Source organism: Bufo bufo, chromosome 4, assembly GCF_905171765.1.
Source record: "Bufo bufo chromosome 4, aBufBuf1.1, whole genome shotgun sequence".
In the NCBI taxonomy this organism is placed as follows: domain Eukaryota; kingdom Metazoa; phylum Chordata; class Amphibia; order Anura; family Bufonidae; genus Bufo; species Bufo bufo.
In genome coordinates, this window is record NC_053392.1 from 263,011,022 (window position 1) to 263,038,517 (window position 27,496).

The 27,496-nt window shown below is 43.9% G+C and overlaps 1 protein-coding gene across 1 annotated transcript in view; it reads left to right on the plus strand.

Annotated features, from left to right (window-relative positions):
• The window catches only part of MCPH1 (microcephalin 1), a 298,662-nt gene extending 286,369 nt beyond the window's left edge, over positions 1-12,293 (plus strand). Inside the window, exons 13-14 of the mRNA XM_040428547.1 lie at positions 4,652-4,889; positions 12,088-12,293. Of these exons, the coding sequence (XP_040284481.1) occupies positions 4,652-4,889; positions 12,088-12,140 (291 nt within the window). The 3' untranslated portion in view covers positions 12,141-12,293. The remainder of the gene's footprint in view (positions 1-4,651; positions 4,890-12,087) is intronic.
• The last annotated feature ends 15,203 nt before the right edge of the window (positions 12,294-27,496 follow it).

A 27,496-nucleotide genomic window follows, 5' to 3' on the forward strand; every position in this document is an offset into this window, starting at 1 on the left:
TGCTGTAGACAGTCAGATATGGATACTATAGACAGGCAAATACAGATATGCAGAAACACAGTGAGTATAGTAGCACAATATGTTTGCTCTTGCCATTACCTGTAACTTTCCATCCACTGTACAGTTCCCGGCGCCGGTGGCTGCCTGACGTAGCTGATCAGTGGGGGTGCTGGGTGTTATTGATGACCAGTCCCAGAAGACCACTTTAAAGGGGTTATCCCATCTCAGACAATGGGGGCATATCGCTAGGATATGCCCCCATTGTCTTATAGGTGCGGGTCCCATCTCTAGATGGAGCCGGGGAGAGTTGTGGCTGGAGGACCCCGTCCACCACCAGGCGCAGCTCCCCACCTCTCCCACTGAGGTGAATGGGAGCGCACCGCGCATGCACGGCCACCGCTCCCATTCATTTCTAAGGGATCGGTGATCGGCTATTTTCGACGGCTCCATAGAAATGAATGGAGGGCGGCTGTGCATGCGCAGTGCACCCTCCTCAACTTTCTCCGCTCCGTTCTCCTTGTAGGTGAGGGTCCCAGAGTTGGGACCCGCAACAATCAGACAATGGGGGCATATCCTAGCGATATGCCCCCATTGTCTAAGATGGGATAACCCCTTTAAGTCATCATATGTATGGATAAGGAGTTTGCGGAGGAGCTGACTATTCCTGGTTGAGATGTTCATGTTGTGTGTGAATGCACCACCTGCTGGCCTGAGTCATTATTCATTTTTACATGATCAAAAATGCAATAAAAAAAATATGCAAATATCTTTTCCAATATACCATATAGTCTATGTCAAACCTCTAACATCATTTATTTGCACCTCACCAAATATAAATGTCTTCTGTGTTCCATATCCCTAATACTGTTATAACAGCACAACCCTCCCTCATTCCTCATGTCATGTCAGGTCACAGCAGTCACGAGGAGCAAAATAGGACATTAGTTCTTTGCTCGGGCAGTCCACAACCTATCCCACCAGCATGTCCGCATGATTGGTCATGTCTTTTGTTTGGTCACTCTGCTCCACTAGGATTGAAACTGATGGGATTAAATGCTCTAGTACACGTTCTTATGGTGGTCGTTTAGAGGCTTTGACGTATTCTACAGTATATCAGAATGAACATTGGGCCATGGCTGACAAAAACAGAAGTAGAATTTGATTGATTTGAAAATTTATTTAAAATTAATTTAATTTAAAATTAATTAAGTTTTCTATTTCAAATGTATTTCCTCTGCACTGGCTTTTCCTTGCAAGCATTGGGGGAGATTGGTATGTAAGATATGCCTTTTAGCCATAAATTTTCTGCCTGCTGATCCGTTCTATTGGTCCATGTTATGACATGAGACGAGAAGATGAAGTAGTTGTTTATTTTGCTTAATAAAGAGACATGTCATTGTGGACTCCGCTGAGCACAGACATGAGAGGTGTAGCACATCTTCTAGATGTGATAAATTACCCTATTAGTACAGTTCACTAACTTGGCACACAGAGGAAGTCTTATGTGTCCAATCCAAACATTATTCATGTTAACCTCACCACACATTCTTAATACTGAAAAATGCTCTTCATCTGGGGTCGGTCATGTTTTCTGAAATAGCTAACAAATGGCTTTCTTCTCTTTTTCCAACCGGTCGGTGATTTATCAGTATCTTGTCTCGGCTGACTGGAAGGATTTATTTTTAACTACTCAGAATTGTCTCTTACGTTACACGTTTCAGTTCCAATATACAGTGCTTCTTGTGATAAAATAAATATACCAAGACAATAATACAAAAAAGCCCAAAACTGAAAAGAAAAAATTGACACGTGGGCAGTATAGTGGCTTATTGTTTAGCGCTGTGCCTTTCAGAACTGGTGGCCTGGGTTCTAATCCAGTTATGGATAACCTATAACATCTACATGGAGATTGTGGGGGAATATTCAAAGTCAGTTTTCCTCGAGTCTGCATTGGTGTACCATATGTCACATTTATCAAATGTCGCATGCTGTTTGATAAATTTGTCTAAGGGCTCATGCACACGACCGTATGTATTTTGTGGTCCGGCAAAACATGGATCCGCAAAAAATACGGATGACGTCCATGAGACATTCGTATTGCATCCTTTTTTTTTGTGGATCCATTGTAACAATGCCTATCCTTGTCCGCAAAACGGACAAGAATAGGACATGTTCTATCTTTTTAGCGGGGCTATGGAACGGACATACGGATGCAGACAGCATACGATGTGCTATCTGCATTTTTTTGCGGACCCATTGAAATGAATGGGTCCGCATCATATCCGCAAAAAAAAAAAATTAACAGGGTGGATTGCATTTTAGAGATACCATTTTAGGGTCCATAAAACTTATTCATAAATATCTTATTAATACTTTTATTCTGTGGGCCAGTACAATTATGTTGATATCTAATATGGATAGATTTGTTTTCTACTACTTTTTCACAATATTCGCTTATCTCACTGATGCACTGCACTAGACTGAAATTTTGATTTAGCTGTTAAAAAAAAAAAAAAACAATTGTCATAAAAATTTGCATGGCATTGATTAGTGTAATATGTGATGATATAATTGAGTCACTACAAGGGGGCTGTCTCCATTCGCCGTCATGGTCTGACGGAGTTAGGTTAGGCTGTTTGCCATGCTAAAAGTCCAAAGGAAGTAGAATTCATGGAGTGACTTCAGTAGACTACAGTATATCCAGAAAATCATCCACCTATTTTCAATTTAGAATATTGCAGACTGTACACATACAGGTTGTTAATGTGTGCTTACAAAAATTGATGGAAGTGTCCCTTTTCCCTTTGTTCATTGGATGATGCTTGGTCTGTTGGATACAGAGACCATTGTAGTGGAGAAAAGTTCAGCATGTTCAGCAACCATTTTTACTTGTGTTGTATCATTAAAATGTATGCGAGACTATGCAGTAAATATTGCTGAATAAACCTCACTGCGTCCACCTGCATAAAACCAACCTGCACAATAGAGTTACAAGCGTTCCTTTGCTTGCTGTTGCTCCCTTTTCAATTCTGGTCTTGTCAACAGAATGCAACACTATAGACTGAACATTAAAACCACTGGCAGGTGAAGTGAACGTCCGTTATCGTCCTACAATAGCACATATCAAGAGGTCGGATATATAAGGCAGCAGGTGAACAGTCAGTTCTTGAAATGAAGGTGTTGGTAGCAGGAAAAATGAGTGGACTTAAGGATCTGAGTGACTTTGACAAGGTCCCAGTATGCAGTGACCTACCAAAAGTTGTCCAGGGAAGTATACCTGGTGAACCAGCTTGCAGGTGTATGGCTACTCAAGGCTCAGTGATGTTTGTTGGGAGAGAAGGTTAGCCTGTCTGGTCTGATAATGCTGCCCATGATAGGTTTCAGTATACATAATGCTTGCTGAGTATGGGGATGCCAAGCCACAGAATTGTCAGCGCACTAATGTTGTTCCTTCTCTACTGCAAGAAGTGCCTATTATAAGCATGTGAGCATCAGAACTGGACCATAACAGAATGGAAAAAAGTGGTCTTCTCTAATGAATTATGTCTTTTTATACATCTTGTGGACAGCCAGGTCTGTATGTGTCACACACTTTGAGATGGCACCACAATGCTCTGCAGGAAGAAGGCAAGCCGAGGCAGTGTGATGCACTTGGCAATGTTCTGAACATTCTTGCAGACCAAGTATATGGCTAGAGTCACTGTGTTCCTAATGGCAGTGGCCTCTTTCAGCAGGATAGTGCACCTGTCCACATTGGAAAAATTGTTCAGGATGGTTTGAGGAACATGACAAAGACTTCTTCAAGGTGTTCGGGCCCATGCCTTTATGGGTCCAAACTGTTTTGGCAGCTCATGGGGGACCTACACAATTTTAGACAGTTTGTGCTAAGTGTTATGAGAAATCTGTGCATGCTGGCGTCCTGTCTACAGACGCGCACAGTTATTTTAGACAGAAGCAGAAGGTCCTGTTTCATTTTTAAACCGGGCATGTTTGCAACGTGACTTCGAGGATATGGACACCATTTTTAGGCTAAAGAACTCTTCTTTACCAAGAAACCATTAACAAGGGTTTGTTTAGTCTCACCCTGTAGTCATACTCCCATCCTTCTGTCCCAGCAGATGAGCAAGTAGTCGGCGGCAGATAGAAGGGAGTATGAATGCAAGATGAGACTACACAGAGTTTGTTTGTAACCTGTAATACCGAAGACACAAGTCTGCAGAGGAAATTTTTGATCAAGACTTTCTGAAGTTTATATTTTAGATTCACTGGTGTAATAAAATTGGTTATAAATGTGTGCATAGCTTATTAAATACTATCTTTTAGACAGATGTTCCTATATTTCAATTTTGTTTTGTTATTTGTGGGGACTTTAGGTATGGAGAAAACCTGTGTGTTCAGGAAACATTTGGTTCATAGGTGGCTAGAGAAACAATTTCCTTTTTCCTACTAGAGGTGATAGGAAGAGGAAGAAATGTAAAATTGAAATCCAACAATGTGAAAAACAGCAAATAAAAAAAAAATCTGTAACACTAAAAGAGAAACGGTGTTCTTTGAAAATTCCTCCTTAGTAAAAACTCATTATTTGTGTTTTACATTGGAAAAAGATACTGTTTTATCATGTACACTAAAACAATTTGTTTTCCTCGAACAGATTTGTAGACTGCAGCATCATCTATCCGCAGGAGAGTACCACCAAGATTTGTTCTCCAATGTGCCTGCCATCTTCATATCTCCAAACAGCCAGCCTCCTTGTGAAAAGCTCTCTGATGTGGTGCAGTTATGTGGTGGTAAGGTGTGCAAGACGCTACGCCCAGCCAAGGTATGCATCGGCATGTTTCCTGGGAAGAAACCGCCAGACCTGGAGTGTGTCTCGGAGAAATGGCTGCTAGGTAAGCGGTAAACGCTAATTATTACCTATGTGCTGTAATGCTAAGCTGCAGGATGACTGTGATATACTGTAATACTTACTACAGACCTCTTTAAATCAACAAACTTATAGGGTCAATATAAATCCAAACACTGAACCGTTATAAAGCTGTTTTTAAAGGTGAAAGGTTATGTACACTGTGGTGAGGGTTACATTTAAATCTGGGTGTTTCTCAACACCATCCCCCCACCCCCACCCCATAGTAACTCACTAAAGCATAAGTATATTGGGCCCAGCCTTTCCGTGGCAGAGAAGGGTTGCAGAGAATTTGCACTGACAGGACATAAGGTGATATGAGTTTTGAAGCTCCTCAGCAGAGACCTTTCTAGCAAAGTTGGCAATAAACAGATTGGGAGTTTCCACCCTGCTGTTGAGTGCTAGGTTTATAATATAATCAGCCAGTGGTAAAAGTTACTTTTTTTGTAGTGGTCCAAAGCATTGCGATTGACAGGTAATTTTAAATCTACTTAATGGGGTAGTGTGCTGTATGGCCAAGAACCTCACATGGCAGTGTATGGTTTTGCAATGAGGGTTTCGGGAGCCCAGCTTGTACAGGTGAAGGACTCAGTTTTAATATGTCATTATGCATGGGTCATCTAACAGGCAAGCTGGTCACATTTTGTATTCACACCTGTAACTTCTCCTATGACCATGTTCACTCTGTTTACACTGCAGTGGCCTTTGGTGGCATTCGGTCTGATAGAATAGCATGCAGGAGCACATTATGTATTTATATATTGGTGTCCGAAGGCTACTTACTTAATAAACACGTTCTAAAACTCTAAGTAAAGACTATTTCTTATTAAGTGGTTTCAATGGGCATGGTTCATTAATCTAATAGTGTTTGCCTGTAAAGAAAACTATATAGGAGAGGTTCATGCTTCTAAATGTGAAAGACATAGAAGTCATGTAAGGTAACTGAGAATGCCTTCCATTTGTCAAAGTTCCTTAAGAAAAATGTTTGGGAATTGAGCTGTAATGAGAATCTGGCACACACAGATATTGATAGATATGAGCCATTATAGTATCCCAACTAAAAGAGGAGTGGTGATTTTAAGGAATGAGAAGCATCTGAAGGTCTTCTACAACATGAAATCCAGCAGTGAGGCTTACAGAGGTCATTGACCAGCAGCATTCTGACCAGCTGCCTGCCCTCCAGCTGTTAAAAACTACAACTCCCAGCATGCCTGGACAGCTATCAGGGCATGTTGAGAGTTATAGTTTTGCAATAGCTGGAGGGCTGCAGGTTGTGCATCCCTGGACTAGAGGGTAACACGTCGTCAACCTGCAACTCGGTAGTACTCAGTAGCAATTGTGCGTTATATGCATTTAGAAGTTGTGCAAACTAGAGAACATTTATGTATAGAGGCCACTGGTTGCTAATCTAAGATAATCAATTATTGGAATTTCATGCAACTGACTTCCATTGTTCTGCAACAACAAGGCACACATGCAGCTTTAGTAAAGCGTAACTTCACAAGTGGACAGCGTTTTACATTCACATACTGTAGAAAATACATTAAAAAGTCAAGTCACTACTGAGATATATTTCTTTGCTCCCCATGCAGTCCAGAGCAGCATTCAGATTTCTGCTGCTGGTGATAGTTTAGCTTGTGTGATACAATGCACTGCATTCTGGACCCGATAGTTTTTTTCTACATCATTATACAGCGCTTGTTGTAGAGGTCATGGCTCAGAATACAAATAATTATAGTAATAGGGAAATAATCAGAAATAGAAACTTTGGAACCAAGTGAATTGTGAATGCCCCTGTAGATGAGAATGGACTATGCATTTATCAGGACTCGTGACAGCTAAATAGTGTTCAAAAGTATATCTACAGTGTATACTTTATATCATACTACATTCAATCAATCAACACTCCGTGCAATGTTGCCATCGATCAAACCAGCAAACACAGATTTTTCGGGTGATCACATCTTTTATGTTGCATTACAAAATCTCCTTTTATCGGCGGCTCATATCCCTGTGTAAACTGGGGGGTGCTTCGGACAATCATGGAACTGTTTGTGCCCGAATGCTAGCATTATCGATTGTTCAGGCACATAGAGTGCCAATGATTGCTCTATGTATATAGAGGTACAGATCGACTTGCTATATTGATTGGCACTCGTTTCAGACAAAAAAAAGTGTGCTTTTATAAAAGGTCCATAAAACCAGTAATTAGGGCCAAATTTCCTAACAGGCACAATAGACTTAGGTGGCCCTGGTGAAAGGATTCCCAAGGAAGGACATAGGGAAGACGACAGGGGGCGCTAGATGTTGTCAAAACTTCCCTGCTACTGTATGTTCTGCTTTATTATGTATGAGCAGACAAACATTTTAAGGCCATATGGGCCAGAGAAGCTGTGCCAACAGGCTCCTAAAGAGGTATTCCGGTTGTATTGTTATCCCCTGTCCGTTGGGTATAGCGGAACTCCAATAGAACTGAATAGAGCTGTTGAGGGCATGCCCGACTGGCCTCTCAGTTCATTTCAGTTGGCTCCACCTCCGTTCTCGTGATCGTGGGGGTCCCAGTGGTAGGACCTCCACCAATCTAATAGTTACCCCCTATCCTGTGTACAGGGGATAACGTAATATAGCTGGAATACCCCTTTAAATGTTAATCCATTGCTACATTCTGTGCCTTTTGTATTGTATTTTTATCACGTTGGTAAACCGATCAGTCTGAAAACCACTGTTGCAGATTAGTACATGATCAACAGAACTGAGTCTGAAACCATGCCTAGTCCTTACTGAAGAGAAGACTTAACAAAATTGGTGCAAAGGAAAAATGGAGTTGCTCATTTCAACCAATCAGATTGCTTTTTTCATTTTTTCAATATAAAAAATGAGGTGTGAAATCTAATTGGTTGCAATCAGCAACCGTCACTCTTTTCCTTTGTTTGGGTTTTGATCAAATCTCCCCCAATGTTTTCTGCTTATGACACAAAAACTCCTGCTAAAGTCATGTCTTGGGTAGTTTGGAGAGATTTAAGAATGTTGAATCCACCAAAATATGCAGTTTTCATGTATATTATAATCATATACCTAGTCTAGTTACTTTTTTCATATCCGTCTTACCACCTTTGTATATTCCTTCCTTTAAAGGGGTTATCCAATCTCAGCATGACATATCGCTATAATATGCTGCAAATGTCCACCTATGGGACCTGCTCCTATCTTCAGAATGAGACCCTCAAAGTGAAATGATAAGCATGTATGTACATCCACCCTCCATTCTCTTCTATGGGAGTTCCGATAATAGTCGACACAAGCTCGGCTATTTCCAGCAATCCCATAGCAGTGAATGAAGAGGTGAGGTGACCATGCTTGCCCTGCCTCATCTTCTCCATTGCTATGGGACTTCTGAAAATAGCCGGGCGAGTGTGCTCGGCTTTTTCGGAACTCCCATAGAAGTGAATGGAGAGGATGCCGCACATACGTAATGTGCTCTCCTTTGCTTCAGGGGCCTCGTTTTGGAGATAAGAGATGTTCCCAGAGATGGAACCCGCACCTGTCTGTGTCACGGCTGAGGATGGGGGAAACCCTCAGCCGTGAGGTGCCAGGTGTTGAAGTAGCTACTCGGCCATGAAGCCACAGGACAGGGAGCAGGTCACCTCCTACGGCGTCCCTACCCTGACCCTAACTCCTAACCTGCATGAGCCGACCTTTAAGGTAGGAGGGCCCATGCGCCGGAACCTCGGAGCCCTATCTTACCCTCCGCAGATCCCTGAGCTAGGAGCTGGGTAAGGCAACCTACTCCTCCTTGACACGGAGGAGCAGGAGCCTCAATGGCCAAGCTGTTGGGAAAAGGGGAACAGAAACAGCAATACGGAAATGGCAGGTGAACAGACATTCACCAACCTGCCACAGCCCTGCTGACTGGATCCCTAAACAGACAGGGATCCAGAACCGTTATGCTGCACAAACACATATGAAAATCCCAACAGACAAACTTGCTACAACACACACAAAGACATAGGCATACATAAAACTTTAACTTAAACCTATACTATGAACTTTATACTCAAACTTAAACTCAAACTATGACCACAGTGGTGGCTCTCACTGGCGGATGACAAACACAGGAGGCTGCTATCAGCAAGCATGCTGAAGCAACCTACTGAGCTCTGCAAGAGAGAGGGTCTTTATAGGCCCAAGTGGCCACACCCAAGGATTGGACACACCCAGTGACATCACACACACACTGGGAAGGAAGTTAACCCTTCCAGTAACACAGAAGGGAAAACAAACATACATAAAGGGAAAGTGCACACAAAAACTACAACACAGTGCACACCACACACACCTAACAATAGGGTTGCTAGGTGTGACCGCATGCCAGGGCAGCAAGCTACCTAGCGACGCTCAGGCTGCTCTGCTGCTAAAAAACAACACTGGTTGTCCGCGGCAACCACAAGTGAGGCCACAGACAAGCGGCCCTCACCCGTGGTTGAATGCCCATACAAAACCGCAGACAACCGCATGCGGTAAAGGAGTCACGGTCATGGGCATGGCCGTGACACTCCCACCCCTCAAAGCCCCCCCACCAAAAAAAAGGAAACTGGTGAGGAACTCACACAAGGGGATGGGAGAAGGAGACGTCCACTCTCATGACATGGTTCCCAGGGGGTCACTGTCAGCTGCATCCTCTCCCAGCTCACACTAGCCAGTCCGACGAGGCCTGCAGCCCGCACCAGCGACAAGGAATGGAACCACAGAGAGTGGACGAGGGGACTCTCCACTCACGTCCCCACTCCAGTCGCTGCCAGCAGACACTCCTAACCAGCACGCAGCCGGACCACTTACGGAGTGCTGCCAGCAGACGACCAGAGATGGGAACATGGAGAGGGACGAGGGATCCCCAACGCGGACACGGAAGGTAAGGTGGCGGGGAATAAGCCACCATCCGTGCCGTAAACGGAGAACCCCCAGGAACGCTCTCCCTCCGGAGAACGCGCATGCAGGCCACAAGGGTATGGCACTGCATGCTGCACCCTCTTTCGAAGGTATGCATACCGCATACCAGACACACACCACGTGTAGTAAAATCAGGGGGACGCCACACGAGGCAACGGTGAAGGGATGGCGGGGAAACGCCACTCACCGCGCCGTCAGAGGCGAAACCCCCAGAACGCTCTCCCTCCGAAGAGCGCGCATGTACCCCTTCCGCAGACGGCGGTACATGCTTCACCCTCTTTCGAGGGAATGCATACTCCCACCCCTCAAAGCCCCTCCCAACAACAAAAGGGGAACAGAAACAGCAATACGGAAATGGCAGGTGAACAGACATTCACCAACCTGCCACAGCCCTGCTGACTGGATCCCTAAACAGACAGGGATCCAGAACCGTTATGCTGCACAAACACATATGAAAATCCCAACAGACAAACTTGCTACAACACACACATAAAGACATAGGCATACATAAAACTTTAACTTAAACCTATACTATGAACTTTAAACTCAAACTTAAACTCAAACTATGACCACAGTGGTGGCTCTCACTGGCGGATGACAAACACAGGAGGCTGCTATCAGCAAGCATGCTGAAGCAACCTACTGAGCTCTGCAAGAGAGAGGGTCTTTATAGGCCCAAGTGGCCACACCCAAGGATTGGACACACCCAGTGACATCACACACACACTGGGAAGGAAGTTAACCCTTCCAGTAACACAGAAGGGAAAACAAACATACATAAAGGGAAAGTGCACACAAAAACTACAACACAGTGCACACCACACACACACCTAACAATAGGGTTGCTAGGTGTGACCGCATGCCAGGGCAGCAAGCTATCTAGCGACGCTCAGGCTGCTCTGCTGCTAAAAAACAACACTGGTTGTCCGCGGCAACCACAAGTGAGGCCACAGACAAGCGGCCCTCACCCGTGGTTGAATGCCCATACAAAACCGCAGACAACCGCATGCGGTAAAGGAGTCACGGTCATGGGCATGGCCGTGACAGTCTGACATTTGTGACATATCCTAGCAATATACCAGAAATGCTGAGATGGTACAATCCCTTTCAAGAAAATGCATCATATATAACTCAATAAACAATCAGCCTTATGACATGTACATACATGCAAAAGATGAATCAGAACATGAACCTACACATTAAAGTAACCAATGTAAAGATGACAGAGGTAGATATAAAGGAAAGCGGCAATGTCACGTTCTTTTGTCTTTAAAGAGCCGTTCATATCCCAGGATAGCGTTATTTATAGAGATAATAAAGCTAATGAGAAGCAGCAAGCTCCAGGAAATATCTGTATATTTATCATTTATGACATATCATATGGGATGCATTTTCCTACAGTTTGTTGATTTATGATCGTTATTTCTTTGGCTTCCTAGTCAACCTGTGTTCTTTAATGTTGCCCAATCCCCAAGTAGACAATTTGCTAACAGTGTCCTGCAGTTCTACAACTTAGTGATGAGTAGAAATGAACAATTTATGGAAAATATAGCGTCAATTGAACAATTTATACTGAAACCATGATTTAAAGGGGTTTTCTGGGAGTTTTATAATGAAGACCTATCCTCAGGATAGGTCATCAGTATCTGATCGTTGGGGGTCCAACACCTAGGGCCACTGACCATCAGTTTGAGAAAGCATCGGAGATCCTGTGAGTGCAGCGGCCTTCTCACAGGCCTTTCCATGTTCATCATGGCTTAGGAGCAGCTCAGCCCCATAGAACTGAATGGGGCTGAGTGCGATAACAAGTACTATACAATGTACGGTGCTGCGTTTGGTGAGCTAAGAGAAGGCCGTGATGCTACTGTGACAACTGGTACCTTCTCAAACAGTCCCAGGTGGTGGAACCACACCCATCAGATACTGCTGACCTGTTCAGAGGATAGGTCATCAGTATTAAAATGTTGGAAAACCCTTTTAATTTTATTTTTATTTTTTATATAGATAGGAATGTTTCTTTCCATACTGTACCTACCGTTAGTAATTGGGGATACAGTAGGAGAGAATGGTTCATGCAGCGTAATGGCTATTATAGATGTGTGGAAAAGATTTTATAGGTATATGGAACGACCTAGGAATATGCTTATTTTTGGATGTTTGCAGATTCGTAGACAATATGTGGATGTACAGTATGTATTTGTGTATTTCAATTAATACATTTTTAATGTTTTTTCTAGATTCCATAACCCAATATAAACTACTCCCTCTTCAGAACTACCTCCTGGAGTAATGATAATGCACAATGTCTGAGGCCCCTCTGGGGCTGAAGAACAGAGCACAACTGTGAATACATGAAATTGCTGCTCACATAATTGCCGGACGTTCTATGAAATGTTTTTATGGTCTTTTATTGTCTAACATGTTGCAGATTTGAAACTTCTCAACTGGATGTGAATTGTTTGAATATTTTCTGCTAATAAAATACATACACAGGGGAGAAAGTTCCCATATTCTGTATGATAAATAGTTGTCCTGTTAATCTACCCATTGGGAATGAAGCTATTTATCTAATACTTGTGTACAGTCACTGCTTTCAAGAACAGATCCGAGCACTGACTTTTCATGTCTGTAGAAATTAATTGTAGACATTACATAATATTGAGACATAAAAAGACTAACATATGAATGGATATGAACTCTTTTACCAGAGAATAATAAAATAAATGCACATAACACCTAGATATTACTGAAGTGCCAGTACAGTATAAACAAAGGAAATCTCCTCTGTAAGAACTTGTGTCTGGGAATACTATCCACATGGGAAGCAATGCCTCAAAGAGTATCATGTCATTGTGGCAGAGGGGTTTCCAATAATGCCAATCTCTGTAATAGAAATAATCAGTGGAACAAAGATATGAATTATTCTTCTGCTTTGTACTGTCGAGAGACAAACACCCTGAAATAGTCTGTGGATGGGTGTATGGCTTAGCTATTTTCCTTTGTGTTCAAAGGCTTGACATTGACTCAGAGAGAGCCACTTCCAGAAGGTGACACTTAGGGAGATACTTCTTTGCTTACTCTTCTTCGAATACATTCTCCTACATTTTGGAACATGAATGCAGGGACTTGTGTTCATTCTCACACATGGACACAGACTAGAAAAAGAAAACCCAGATTTGGAATCAATTTGGAAGCAGGCAATTCTGAAGGATATCACTGCGGTGGTGGTACGAGGAGAATGATAAGTAGATGTTAGATGCCAACATTCAGATAACAGCATCTTGGACTGTCTTAGAAAATAGACTTTACTCTTGCTCGCCAAAAGATCCAGACAAGCAGTCGACCACTGAGGTTAGGGATGTCAAAAAAATGTCAGTTCCCTAAAAGTTCCAAATGGGGTGGAATTGGAAAAAAAAGCAACTCCGCCACAGTTTTATGGGTTTTGTTTTTATGATGTTCCCTGTGTGGCAAAAATGAGCTTAGTACCTTCATTCTCAAGGTCAGTTCGAATACAATTATACCACACTTAGAGTTGCAAGTAAAAGTATGTGAACCCTTTGGAATGATATGGATTTCTGCACAAATTGGTCAAAAAATTTGATCTGATCTTCATCTAATTCACAACAATAGACAATCACAGTCTGCTTAAATAATTAAATGTTACCATGTTTTTATTGAACACACCATGTAAACATTCACAGTGCAGGTGGAAAAAGTATGTGAACCCCTAGACTAATGACATCTCCAAGAGCTAATTGGAGTGAGGTGTCAGCCAACTGGAGTCCAATAAATAAGATAAGATTGGAGGTGTTGGTTACTGCTGCCCTGCCCTATAAAAAAAATACACACCAGTTCTGGGTTTGCTTTTCACAAGAAGCATTGCCTGATGTGAATGATGCCTTGCACAAAATAGCTATCAGAAGACCTACGATTCAGAATTGTTGACTTGCATAAAGCTGGAAGGGGTTATAAAAGTATCTCCAAAAGCCTTGCTGTTCATCAGTCCATGGTAAGAAATTGTCTATAAATGGAGAAAGTTCAGCACTGCTGCTACTCTCCCTAGGAGTGACAGTCCTGTAAAGATAACTGCAAGAGCACAGCGCAGACTGCTCAATGAGGTGAAGAAGAATCCTAGAGTGTCAGCTAAAGACTTACAAAAGTCTCTGGCATATGCTAACATCCCTGTTAGCAAATCTACGATACGTAAAACACTAAACCAAAATGGATTTAATGGGAGGATACCAAAGAGGAAGCCACTGCTGTCCAAAAAAAAACATTGCTGCACGTTTACAGTTTGCACAAGAGCACTTGGATCTTCCACAGCAGTACTGGCAAAATATTCTGTGGACAGATGAAACCAAAGTTGAGTTGTTTGAAAGAAACACACAACACTGTGTGGAGAAAGAGGCACAGCACACCAACATCAAAACCTCATCCCAACTGTGAAGCATGGTGGTGGGGGCATCATGGTTTGGGGCTGCTTTGCTGCGTCAGGGCCTGAACAGATTGCTATCATCGAAGGAAAAATGTATTCCCAAGTTTATCAAGACATTTTGCAGGAGAACTTAAGGCCATCTGTCCACCAGCTGAAGCTCAACAGAAGATGGGTGTTGCAACAGGACAACGACCCAAAGCATAGAAGTAAATCAACAACAGAATGGCTTAAACAGAAGAAAATACACCTTCTGGAGTGGCCCAGTCAGAGTCCTGACCTCAACTCGATTGAAATGCTGTGGCATGACCTCAAGAAAGCGATTCACACCAGACATCCCAAGAATATTGCTGAACTGAAACAGTTCTGTAAAGAGGAATGGTCAAGAATTACTCCTGACCATTGTACATGTCTGATCTGCAACTACAGGAAACGTTTGGTTGAAGTTATTGCTGCCAGAGGTTCAACCAGTTATTAAATCCAAGGGTTCACATACTTTTTCCACCTGCACTGTGAATGTTTACATGGTGTGTTCAATAAAAACATGGTAACATTTAGGTTCTTTGTGGTGTTATTAGTTTAAGCAAGACTGTGTTTGACTATTATTGTGACTTAGATGAAGATCAGATCACATTTTATGACCAATTTGTGCAGAAATCCATATCATTCCAAAGGGTTCACATACTTTTTCTTGCAACTGTATATAGTTTTTCTTGTGTTTTAATGCTAAAAAAAACATATATTAAATTAAAAAAAAAATTTCCATCGCTATATTCTGACTCCCCATAACTTTTTTTATATTTTAATGGAGTTATATAAGGGCTCATTTATTGCAAGACGATAAATAGTTGTTATTGACACCATTTTGGAGTGTGAATCACTTTTTATTACATTTTTGTGAGGTGAAGTGAAAAAATATGGCAAATGGTCCATTTTGATGATTTTTTCCATTACGACGTTTGCAGTACGAGATAAATATTTTTATAGTATGGGTGTTTTGTACAGGCTTAGGCCTACTACTAGTACAGGCCACACTCCCTAATCTCAGCCAGGGAAGGCGGCCCGGTCTGGGAAGCGTGTAGCTCCCAGTTTTAGCACTCCCGTCCCAGATGCCATGGTCACATTTCACCACAGCATTGAGGTGGTTAAATGTTTTCAATCGGCATTACTGCCGAACAAAGATATTACCTACGGGCCTCTGCTGTGTACAACAGCAGACACACAGCAGTTATGGTCATCTTTCAAGACTGGACTTCTGCCGTACATGTATGGAGGAGGTCTGGAAAAGGTTAACTAAGGTACCAGAATGTTGGAGTCAGTAGAGGATCAATTGTCTATCCAACATGCTGAACTTTTGTGTTAGTGGAGAAATGTGTGTCCACTAAAAGGTTTAATTAAAGGTAGGAGCCTGGCAGCACTTTCAATTGTATCAGAATCCTGCCCTTTATATGCTTTGGAGTCATGAGGGCAGTCTTATCAGCGATTGACAGCTAACTCTGCATGGCAAAGCTTAGGGCATTAGCTCTCAATCAGTTTGTAGGACCTCCTATTTAACTCCTAAACATAGAGAAGAGAGTTAAAGGGACTCTGTCACCACTTTCTAACCCCCCCCTTTTAAAAGTATTGTTCTCTCCATGGCGCCCTTGTGATTACAAAGGTGTTGTTATAACATAAATTCGCCGTCTCGTTTTGATAAAAATACCTTTTATCTAACCTGTCAATCTTGTGGATAAGGTGCCCAGGGCGTTTCTGAAGGTCTGAAGCTGCCGCCCGCCGCCGCCGCCGTTGGTGCCCAGCTCCTCCCCTGATCCTTTCAGCGCCGCCTGAATGTAAAGAAATCCGCCTCCGGCTCTCGCTCAGTGCCCCCTCCTCCTTGTCAAAGATCCCGCGCGTGCGCACAGGCCTGTGCCTGATGCGCCCGTGCGGACATTTAGAATCAGCCTCATTGAGCGAAGTGCGCATGCGCGCACTTCGCTCAACCTCCTCATAAGACGAGCACTGCAGCCTGCCACTTAGAGCCTGCGGCTCCATACAGCGCTTGGCAGGCTCTGAGTGGCTGGCTGCAGTGCTCGTCTTATGAGGAGGTTGAGCGAAGTGCGCGCATGCGCACTTCGCTCAATGAGGCTGATTCTAAATGTCCGCACGGGCGCATCAGGCACAGGCCTGTGCGCACGCGCGGGATCTTTGAAAAGGAGGAGGGGGCACTGAGCGAGAGCCGGAGGCGGATTTCTTTACATTCAGGCGGCGCTGAAAGGATCAGGGGAGGAGCTGGGCACCAACGGCGGCGGGCGGCAGCTTCAGACCTTCAGAAACGCCCTGGGTACCTTATCCACAAGATTGACAGGTTAGATAAAAGGTATTTTTATCAAAACGAGACGGCGAATTTATGTTATAACAACACCTTTGTAATCACAAGGGCGCCATGGAGAGAACAATACTTTTAAAAGGGGGGGTTAGAAAGTGGTGACAGAGTCCCTTTAAATAAATTTAAAGTTGTATTGAATCTCTTCCTCTAATATGTCTGCTCAGCTCCTCCTGCTCTATAACATGCTGCCGGCCTGCAGATTTCACTGCATTTTCATGGTGACAGGTTCTCTTTAACATCCCCGTATGTTATCTGCATAAGTTGCCCTAACGGCTCTTACCTCTGCTGACTTTGCATCACTTTTTGGCTATAAATCATTGGGTAAGACAGACAGATATAATATTTAACACCTATTTTACAAATATACAGCTATATATTTATGTGTCTCCTTTCCGGAAAAAAGTATATCTTTGCTTGAAAGGGAGCTAATGTGGAAGTCTGACTCCTTGATTTACAAAATGTGTATTAAGATGGTCCATGACTTTCATTTATCATCTTCAGACCTCAGGAAATAATAGTTTAAACTCCTCACTTCTAGAGACACCTGTAATATATCACGTCCCGTAGCCTTGATGTTTTACTTAACTAGAAATCTACAGGCCATAAACATCCCTTGCCTTCTCTAAATTGTATCTGCCCGAATAGAATGTACTTAAGAGGCCAGTTTACCTACATTCTGTAGCATTTATGATATTTAAAGCAATATTACATTTAGCAGTTTTAAAATGAACTTTGGGGAGTAGATCAGCCTCTATCAGAGTACCAGCTATCGCTCCCCATTATTTATTCATATGAGGGATAAAAATATTCTAAAACTCCACAAATAATCTAAAAGAATCAAAGAACAGTATAGGACATGTCTCGGTTTAACTGCCTGGCATTTCTTATGACTAAAGACCTTGATCATTGCCCAAGGACAATGCCAGGTTTTCTTTGCCCTACGGGGAGAAAATCTGATTGGTACTTCTCCCTCAAAACTTTACAAGCTTCTTTCTGTATGTATCCAGGCAGAGCCACTAAGTGACCAGTTGTCCTTCATATAGATTCCTGTCCCTCTAAAAAAAAATGCTACCTATATCTAAGTGTGTAAATACTTGCATCAGTTTCAGTAGCACCTATACAACAAAGCACTGCAACGCTGGGATCCTAGGTTCGAAATACAACCAAGGACAACATCTGTATGGTGTTTATATGTTCTCAACATGTCTCTGATGTACTTTAGTTCCCTCTCACTCTCCAAAAGCATACAGATAGGTTCATTTGGAATTTCGATTTTGGACTGATGTGAGCGATGACAATCTGTGAAATATATAAGTGTTATGTAAATAGATAAGTTATTACTGTCAGCTATATCATATATACAGCATTATGAGCTTAGTACCCGAAAAACTACACACTACCCCAGAAAAATAGTAAATTCATTAACCAAATATTGTTAGAAAGTTCACAGATAATATAGTTTGTGATACTTTATCCAATCTAAGTAATGTCATACAAAGTAGTTCATACTTTAGTCAGAAAATGGTCAAATAGTACCCAGATATCCATGTTGGAGCTACAGAGGAACAGACAAGAGTCAGTCTGATCATAGTTGAGACCAGCTCCATTGCTGCCCAATCTCTATCCTTGGATGGTAACATGGGACATGTAATCCAGTGGTCCAATCATCAGGTTACTCTACCTGGGACTTGTGCTAGCCCTAAGCCAGTAGCAACCCTGAAAGGTCTATTACCATTTCATAATGACCAATTTGTGCTTGTAAATGATAGGATCAGCTCTTCCCAAAATTTGTACCTGTGATTGTCTATATTATAAACCACTGAGTGAAAGTGGGAGCTGTATTAACGGAGAAGATCACAGAACATTTCTTGCCAGTGAATGTGGCCACATAAAAAGGTAATCTCTGGTGACAGTGGTATAATAAAACAACCATCCAATATGGTGATCCCACCAGGATGAAGGGGATCATAGAGATTAGGGATGAGTGAACCAGAACTTTACGGGTTCAGTGTTCGGGTGGTGTAGGAATTCCGTTATGGATTCCGTTATAACTGAATATAAGGAATTTGTAGACCGAATGTAAAATGGAAGGACTTTTGTTTTCTGTCCTGCATAATGGAAACCAGTCGGATCCGTTATGCTTGCCCATAGACTTCTACAGTCCTGATCAAAAGTTTAAGACCACTTGAAAAAAATCATATTTAGCATTGTTGGATCTTAACAAGGTTCCAAGTAGAGCTTCAACATGCAACAAGAAGAAATGGGAGTGAGACAAAACATTTTTTGAGCATTCAATTTAATGAAAACAATGAATAAACTGAAACAGGCTGTTTTTCAGCTGATCAAAAGTTTAGGACCACACCTCCAAAAAAAAAAAAGAAATCCAACTTCAAAACATGAACTCAGTAATGAGTAGCTCCGCTGTTATTGTTTATCACTTCAAAAATTTGTTTCGGCATGCTTGATGCAAGCGTTTCCATGAGGTGAGTGGGAACATTTCTCCAAGTGGTGAAGACGGCCGCACAAAGGCCATCTACTGTCTGGAACTGTTGTCCATTTTTGTAAACTTCCCTTGCCATCCATCCCCAAAGGTTCTCAATTGGATTTAGATCAGGGGAACACGCAGGATGGGCCAAAAGAGTGATGTTATTCTCTTGGAAGAAGTCGAGGATCATCCAGTGTCTTGACGGACAGCCAATTGGATCCTCCGGCTCAGTGCTGATGAAATTCTTTGGGTCTTCCACTTGACTTTTTTGTTCCATAACCCTCAGGATCATTTAAGAAATTCCAAATGACTGTCTTACTGCGTCCCACCTCAGCAGCGATGGCGCGCTGTGAGAGACCCTGCTTATGCAGTTCAACAACCAGACCACGTTCAAAAATGGAGTTTTTTTGCCTTTGCCATCACAACGTGTGACTACCTTACAGAAAATGACACATCTTTGCACAGATTTGGCCTTTTAGAGGCATGTGGTCCTAAAATTTGGATCAGCTGAAAAACTGCCTGTGTCAGATTAATCTTTATTTTCAATTAATTGAATACTCAAAAAATATTTTGTCTCACTCTCATTTCTTCTTGTTGCATGTTGAAGCTCTACTTGGAACCTTGTTAAGATCCAACAATGTAAAATATGATTTTTCAAGTGGTCTTAAACTTTTGATCAGGACTGTATTATGATGGATCAAAACAAAATGGCTCTTAAAGGCTTCCGCTTTGCATTCTGTCTGTTAATTCCGTTATATTCCATTATAACAGAATCCATAACAGATTTCCTACACCACCCAAACACTGAACCCGAACCTGTAAAGTTCGGGTTCACTTATCATTAATAGAGATCTTTACATGGACCACTTATCAGGAACAAGCATTTGTAGGAATACTTGTTCATGATAGTTGGTTTGAGCTTGGCCCTTGTAAAAGGCCCCAGATTTATGCTGTCTAAATATTACCTAGGATTAGCAAATCTGCCCCATTCTATCTATACATTTTTAAATATTCTTAGGCTAGTTTCACATCTCCGGCAGCCAGTTACGGCAGAGAATTGCAGGAATCGACAGGACACAAATCGCAGCATGGAGTGGTTTCTGTCCAGCTGATTCTCAGAATTTTTCCCGGATCTCTGTTGGTCCCCATTATAATTAATGGCACCGGCAGGCATTCTGGTTACATCCAGCAGTGGTGGTGCGGAAAATTCCGGCAGGTTGTTCTCTGCCAGAACAGCCTACCGGAATTGCTGCTGAAGATGTGAAACTAGCCTTAAACTATACTAACATACATCATATTTCTGGTACACATTGCTAAATCTCTCTTTTTTTACAGGTTGCTTTGCATGTAACTGGACAAAAGAACATTAACCCGTTCGCTACCAGTGCTGTAGCTGTACGGCGCTGCGAACTAGGTACCAAATACAAGCGCTGTACAGCTACGGCGCAGTGCTCACCCGGTCCCTGAGCGAAATCGTTTGGTGACCGGGTGACGATGGATGCTCAGGACGGCAGGCAGCCATCTTCCCTAGGGGTACAGGCAGTTTTTTCCGCCCCCCTGCAACATTGATCGCTACGATTGGCCGATTTCTGCAGACCGTCCAATCACAGCTCCTTTTTCATTCATCCAGGAAGCTGCAGGGGGGTGGAACAGCCAGGGCCGGATTAACGTAGGGGCTGATGGAGCTGCAGCTCCAGGCCCCTACCATAAAATAGGCCCATCTGCCAGCCAAAAGGCCGTTGGGAGGGTTAAAAGTCCTCTGTTGTACACAGCGCAGCGTCACATAGCACACAGACAATGCAGAGACGCTCACCTGACGCTGGCAGCAGGGAGCCTGAGGGAGGGACTCAGGAGGAGCGTAATATGATCCTAGAGTGGAAGCTGCTTCTGCCAGCCCCTCCCCTCCCCGCCCACCAACCAATCAGAGCTGAGGCAAGGCAAGCACTAGCGGCTCTGAGTCGTCTGAGTAGTACAGGGAGTCTTCACAGGTCCTGTAAGGGAACTGCACAGTGTAAAGTGTAGTTCCCAGGTTAGAACAGTGCATCTGCCAGGACCTGTGATGACATCATCTTCAACATCACAGGTCCTGCAGAATCTAGCAAAGGAACTGCACCAAAAATGGTGTAGTTCCTAGGTTTGAAAGGTACATCTGCCAGGACCTGTGATGACATCATCACAGGTCCTTCAACCCCTAACAGCAAGTATTAGAAGTTCACAAGCAGTTCTGCATTGATCCATACAGACTGGAATGGAGTGGTAAGAGGAGGTCCTCCACTTTTCATCATTTACCCCCTCTCCATGCCCTGTTTTTACTCATTGCTCACTCATGTATAATACTTCAGACAGTTACAGTGACCACTACCTCATGTACTTCACACACACAGTGACTATAATGCATAACTGACCACATATTTCTATAAACACTGCATCTACAGTAATATACCTTGTATGCCTCACATCTATATATATATATATATATATATATATATATACACACACACTGCATATATTAAACAGTATTATAGATGCAATATGTACAGATATATAATATATATTGCAGTGTACTGATATGTGAGGTACAAGGTATAATATATGCAGTGTGTATAGATATATTGTATATACAGCAGTGTACTGATATGTTAGGTACGAGGTATAATAGATGGTGTGTACAGGTATATTGTATATACAGTGTTGGATTGATATGTGAGGTACGAGCTGTAATTTATACCTCATATATCAGTACACTGCTGTATATACTATATACCTGAACACACTGCATATATTATACCACGTTCCTCACATATCAGTACACTGCTGTATACACTATACATCTGTACACACTGTATCTATTATACCTCTTTTATGTGCCAGGCCTGTTTTGTAATCCCAATCCGGCCCTGATGGCATAAATTATAAAACAGCAGCGAACATAGTTCATGGAACAAAGAGAGAGGCCTGGAATGGGTGGTGGGAGGGGCTATAAAAGGGGAATGGGGGCCCAAGTTAGATTCTTGCTATGGGGCCCAGTGATTTCTATGTACGCCTTTGACAGGAGCAGAGAGATAAGAGAAGTGACAGATGACACAGAGTTTAGATTACAGGTTGAATTAACCCTTTAGGATCAAATTGGCTTCTCAGGAGGTATATATGTTAAAGGCATCTCATTCAGTAGCTATATAACTAAGGGTGGGTTCACATCTCCTTTATGGATTCCGTTAAGTGGGGACTATTTTATTATCAGCCAGTGACTGTGTTACTGTAATACTGTTATCAATTCAGCACATAGTTTTCCCTGTGCGTGCATTCACATTTCACTTCACTTGGTTCGTTGAACTACTGTCAGTGTCAGACTGTTGTCACTGTGGGTAACAATGCACAACAGACACTAATGCACACCACAGTGACAGCTCCTGACTCCTGTCCTGAGTCCTCCTGTCCGGCGTCAGCCTCAGCTTCCCTTCACTATCACTATAATCAATCCCTCTTCCTGATCCTGACTCACTCATTAGAGAGCTGAAGAGCCGACTGAGTCAGCAGCAGCAAGTGAATCGAATGGATAGCATCTGCGCATGCGCATCGGCACCTAGAGTCTTCGGTTCACTTGCGAGTCAGCTCAGCAGTCAGCGACTCAGCAAGTGAACCTAAGATCCGATTCATCTTAAAGATCCAAACTTCCCATCACTACTGAGGTCAAATCCGGCGGGCTGCGGCATTACAGGAACAGCACCAGCTGCTCTGACATCCTGCCGCCGGATATGCGTCACAGGATATCCGGCGGCAGGACGTCAGAGCAGCTGGTGCGGTTCCTGTAATGCCTGCCCGCCGGATATGACCTCAGTGCGCCCGCGGTTATCCCTCCTGCACGCTGCGCTGTGTACAACCTGCTCAGCAGTTTCGACCAGCACACGGCCCACAGCGCTCAGCCACACCAGCCCGTGAGACAGCAGGAGATTCTGGAGCAGGGCAGGTATCAGATAAACTCATCCAGTTGGAAGGGAGGGCAATCATAGTGCTGTTATGATTTATGGACACAGCTCTCAGCATGCTTAGCCAGCCTTCTATCTGGCTTTGCATCTTGAGAGTCACAGTCCACAGGCTGTTTCTGAGCCTGTGGACTGTGACTCTCAAGAAGCACAGCCAGATAGAAGGCTGGCTAAGCATGCTGAGAGCTCAGTCTCTATAACATAACACATTAAAGAAATTACTGTTTCTAGCTGCTAGTCCACAGCAGCTAGAAACAGTAATTTCTTTAAAGGGATTCTGTCACCAGGTTTCACCCCTGTCAGCTAAACATATGCTGATGTTCAGGGCGTCTTCACGATTCCTAATGTGGGCTTATAAATGTCATCTGTGGGCTTATTTAGCTAAAAAACAGCTATTACTAACCTGTCAGTCAAACAAATAAGGTGCCTAAGGGGATGTTAATGGGTGCAAGATGCCCGCCGCACCCACCGCCGTTCGTGCCCAGCGCCGCCTTTCCGGACTTCTGCACCGCCTCCTAATCCTCTGTGCCGCCTCTCGCTCTCCCTCCCTCCCCCCTCCTTCTGCTATAAGATCTCGCGCTTGCGCACAGGGCTCTGCCTGATGCGCCCGTGCAGACTTCTCCATTTGGCTTCTTACAGCGAAGTGCACATGCGCCGGCACTTCGCTCAACCCCTGTATGCGCGAGATCTTACAGCAGGAGGAGGGGGGAGGGAGGGAGAGCGAGAGGTAGCACAGAGGATTAGGAGGCGGCGCAGAAGTCCGGAAAGGCGGCGCTGGGCACGAACGGCGGCGGGTGCGGCCGACACCTTGCATCCATTAACATCCCCTTGGGCACCTTATTTGTTTGACTGACAGGTTAGTAAAAGCAGTTTTTTAGCTAAATAAGCCCACAGATGACATTTATAAGCCCACATTAGGAATCGTGAACACGCCCTGAACATCAGCATATGTTTAGCTGACAGGGGTGAAACCTGGTGACAGAATCCCTTTAATGTGTTATGTTATTTAGACACAGCTCTCAGCATGCTTAGCCAGCCTTCGATCTGACTGGCTAAGCATGCCGAGTGCTGTGTCCATAAATCATAACACAGCTCTATGAAAATTACTGTTTCTAGCTGCTGTTGTCCACAGTCCACAGCAACTAGAAAACAGTAATCTTTATAGTCATGTTAAATGATCACTATAGTGTCAGGAAAACAAAGCGGTTTTCCTGACACTATAGTGCCCTGAGGGTGCCCCCACCCTCAGGGTCCCCCTCCCGTGGTCCCCCTCCATGTTGCCAAGATAGACGCCAAATGAAGGGGTAGTTGCAGGAACAAAATACTTTAATGGTATCGATAAAATATATATGTAATTAAGACACTGAGTGCAGTTCCATAAAAAGGCCCAGCAAAATCCTCAGCACCAGGCCCATGATGCTCTTGATCCGGCCCTGGGAACAGCATTTGTACAGGGTTGACTGGTGCTGAACTTGTCAGCATCTGGTTCCCCTGGGTCAGGCAGGGGACACCAATGTTTGGCCTCCCCTGCCAGCGCTGCTATTTGCTGAAACAACGCTCCAGCCAATGGCAGCGCTACAGCTGCACAGTAAAGGGCTGAACTTCCCTGCATGCAGCCATTCTAGCTGGTGACTGCATGCAGAGAGGTTCTGTGCCCCTCTGTGCTGCTGGCTGGCTTGCTGGGACTTGTGGTGCACCACCACTGCGACTTCAACTGTTCCTGGAAAAAAAAAGAACATCTGGAACTGCTGCAGTGATTTTTTTCCCCCCATTTGCAGCAGTTCTAGATCCCTAAACCACCCTCTGTCCCTTGCCGTCCCACCTCCCCCCAGCCCCTCCCCCCTGGCCTTTTTTTTTTTTACAGGCGCCGTTTTTGTTTTTTTTATTCTTTTTTTTACAATTTTCCAGCTCTGCACAACTTTTTCTATGTAAAATTTTTATCCAGTGTTCAATTTTTTACCACTGTAGTGAATTTTTATACTACAGTTTTTGCATGCACGATATGTGTGCGTGCATGCTGCAGAGCACCGATAACTAGTGTGCTCTTTTACATCTGCACTTTTTTTTTTTTCTGTGGAAAAAGACCTGCAGTTAGTGGTAGGTAGTTCGTTTTATAGATATATATATACTAGCGGAAGGACCCGGCTTCGCACGGGTATATTTCATCTATTAAATTTTGTGCTTCCGTGTGTCTTAAAAGATATCAACAGTTTCCCCCATAACAGTGACCTCTACAGTACCCGCCTCTTTAACAATGACGTCCACGGTGCCCGCCCCTTTAACAGTGATATCCACAGTGCCCACCCCTTTAACAGTGACCTCCACAGTACCTGCCCCTTTAACATTGACCACCCCTTTAACAGTGATCTTCACAGTTCCTGCCCCTTTAACAGTGACTTTCACAGTGCCCACCCATTTAACAGTGACCTCCACAGTGCCCACCCCTTGAACAGTACCTGCCCCTTTAACAGTGACCTCCACAGTGCCCGCCCCTTTATTAACATTGAACACCCCTTTAACAGTGACCTTCATAGTGCCCGCCCCTTTAACAGTGACCTCCGCAGTGCCCGCCCCTTTAACATTGACCACCCCTTTAACAGTGACCTTCATAGTGGTCGCCCCTTTAATAGTTAGATAGTTAATAAGGTTGAAAAAAGACATACGTCCATCAAGTTCATCCAAGGAATAGGTGGGGACGCGAATCCCAGAATGAAGTGAGACTCAGACTTTTACACGTTTTCATAAGCATTAATGTTTTTTACTTTTAAGAATTCGTCTAAACCCTTTTTGAAACTGTCCACTGTTCCTGCTGTGACCACGTACTGAGGAAGTCTATTCCACAGATTCACAGTTCTTACAGTAAAGAAGCTTTGATGCTTCTGGAGACTGAACTTTTTCTTCTTCAGTCGGAGGCAGTGGCCCCTTGTCTTTTGAGCGCATTTTACATGGAACAGCTTTTCGCAGTTTTTTTAATGTATGGCCTATTTATATACTTGTATAGGTTAATCATGTCCCCCCTTAGACGTCTCTTCTCAAGACTAAATAAATTCAATTATTTTAATCTTTCTTTAAAACTAAGACCCTCCATGTCCCTTATCATTTTAGTCGCTCTCCTCTGTACTTTTCCAGCTGCAGAGCATCCTTTCTATGTACTGGTGCCCAGAACTGAACTGCATATTCCAGATGAGCCCGCACCAATGCTTTGTAAAGTGGTAGTATTACATCCCTGCCCCCGAGTCCATGCCTCATTTAATGCATGACAATATCCTGGTGGCCTTAGAAGCAGCTGATTGACATTGTATGCTGTCATTTAATCTACCATCCACAAGGACACCCAAATCCTTCCCTATAAGTGACTCTCCCAGTGCTACATTACCTAGGACAGTGATGCCCAACCTACGGCCCGCGGGCCAAACCGGTCCATTAAGCTGTGTCATGTGGCCTGTGCAGTGCCGCCGGCATCAGGCAGCGAACTATGTGTGAGCGCTCATCTCGGCCGGCCACTGCCATTCAGTGAATGCCAATTCCTCAGGCGGGATGAGCGCAGCCAGCAGTGACAGACAGAAGAGGGGAGGTCACGTGGGCAGGGCCGCAGCAGGGGGATCAGCCTATGAAGTAGCGTGTGTGCGTGCTCTGAGTCAGGGAGTGTGCGCGCACCTAACTCACTCACTTCTGTGCTTTCCGCCGGCTGCAGCTCACCCTCCTCCAGGTAGGAAAAAACTTTCCATCTTTGCAGCCGCTCGCTCGATCTAGCTCCTCTCTAGTCCTCCTGAAAACTGCTGTGTGCCTTGTAGTGTACACTGCAGCCGAGCTGAGCCTGCTGCTGCTTCAAAAAAAAAAAAAAAAAAGCACCCACTGTGGTGTGTGTGTGTCAGGGCATATTACTGTGAAGGGGGCACAATGGGCATTATTACTATGGAGGGGGCATAATGGGCATTATTACTATGGAGGGGGCATAATGGGCATTATTACTGTGAAGGGGGCACAGAGGACATTACTACTGTGAAGGGGGCACAGAGGGCATTACTACTACAAAATGCCCAGATGTGCCCCCTTCACAGTGGTTATACCCAGATGTGCCCCCTTTCACAGTGGTAATGCCCAGATGCGCTCCCTTCACAGTGGTAATGCCCAGATGCACTCCCTTCACAGTGGTAAAGCCCAGATGTGCTCCCTTTACAGTGGTAATGCCCAGATGTGCCCCTTTTCACAGTGGTAATGCCCAGATGTGCCCCCTTTAACAGTGGTAATGCCCAGATGTGCCCCTTTTCACAGTGGTAATGCCCAGATGTGCCCCCTTCACAGTGGTAATGCCCAGATCTGCCCCCTTTCACAGTGGTAATGCCCAGATCTGCCCCCTTTCACAGTGGTAATGCCCAGA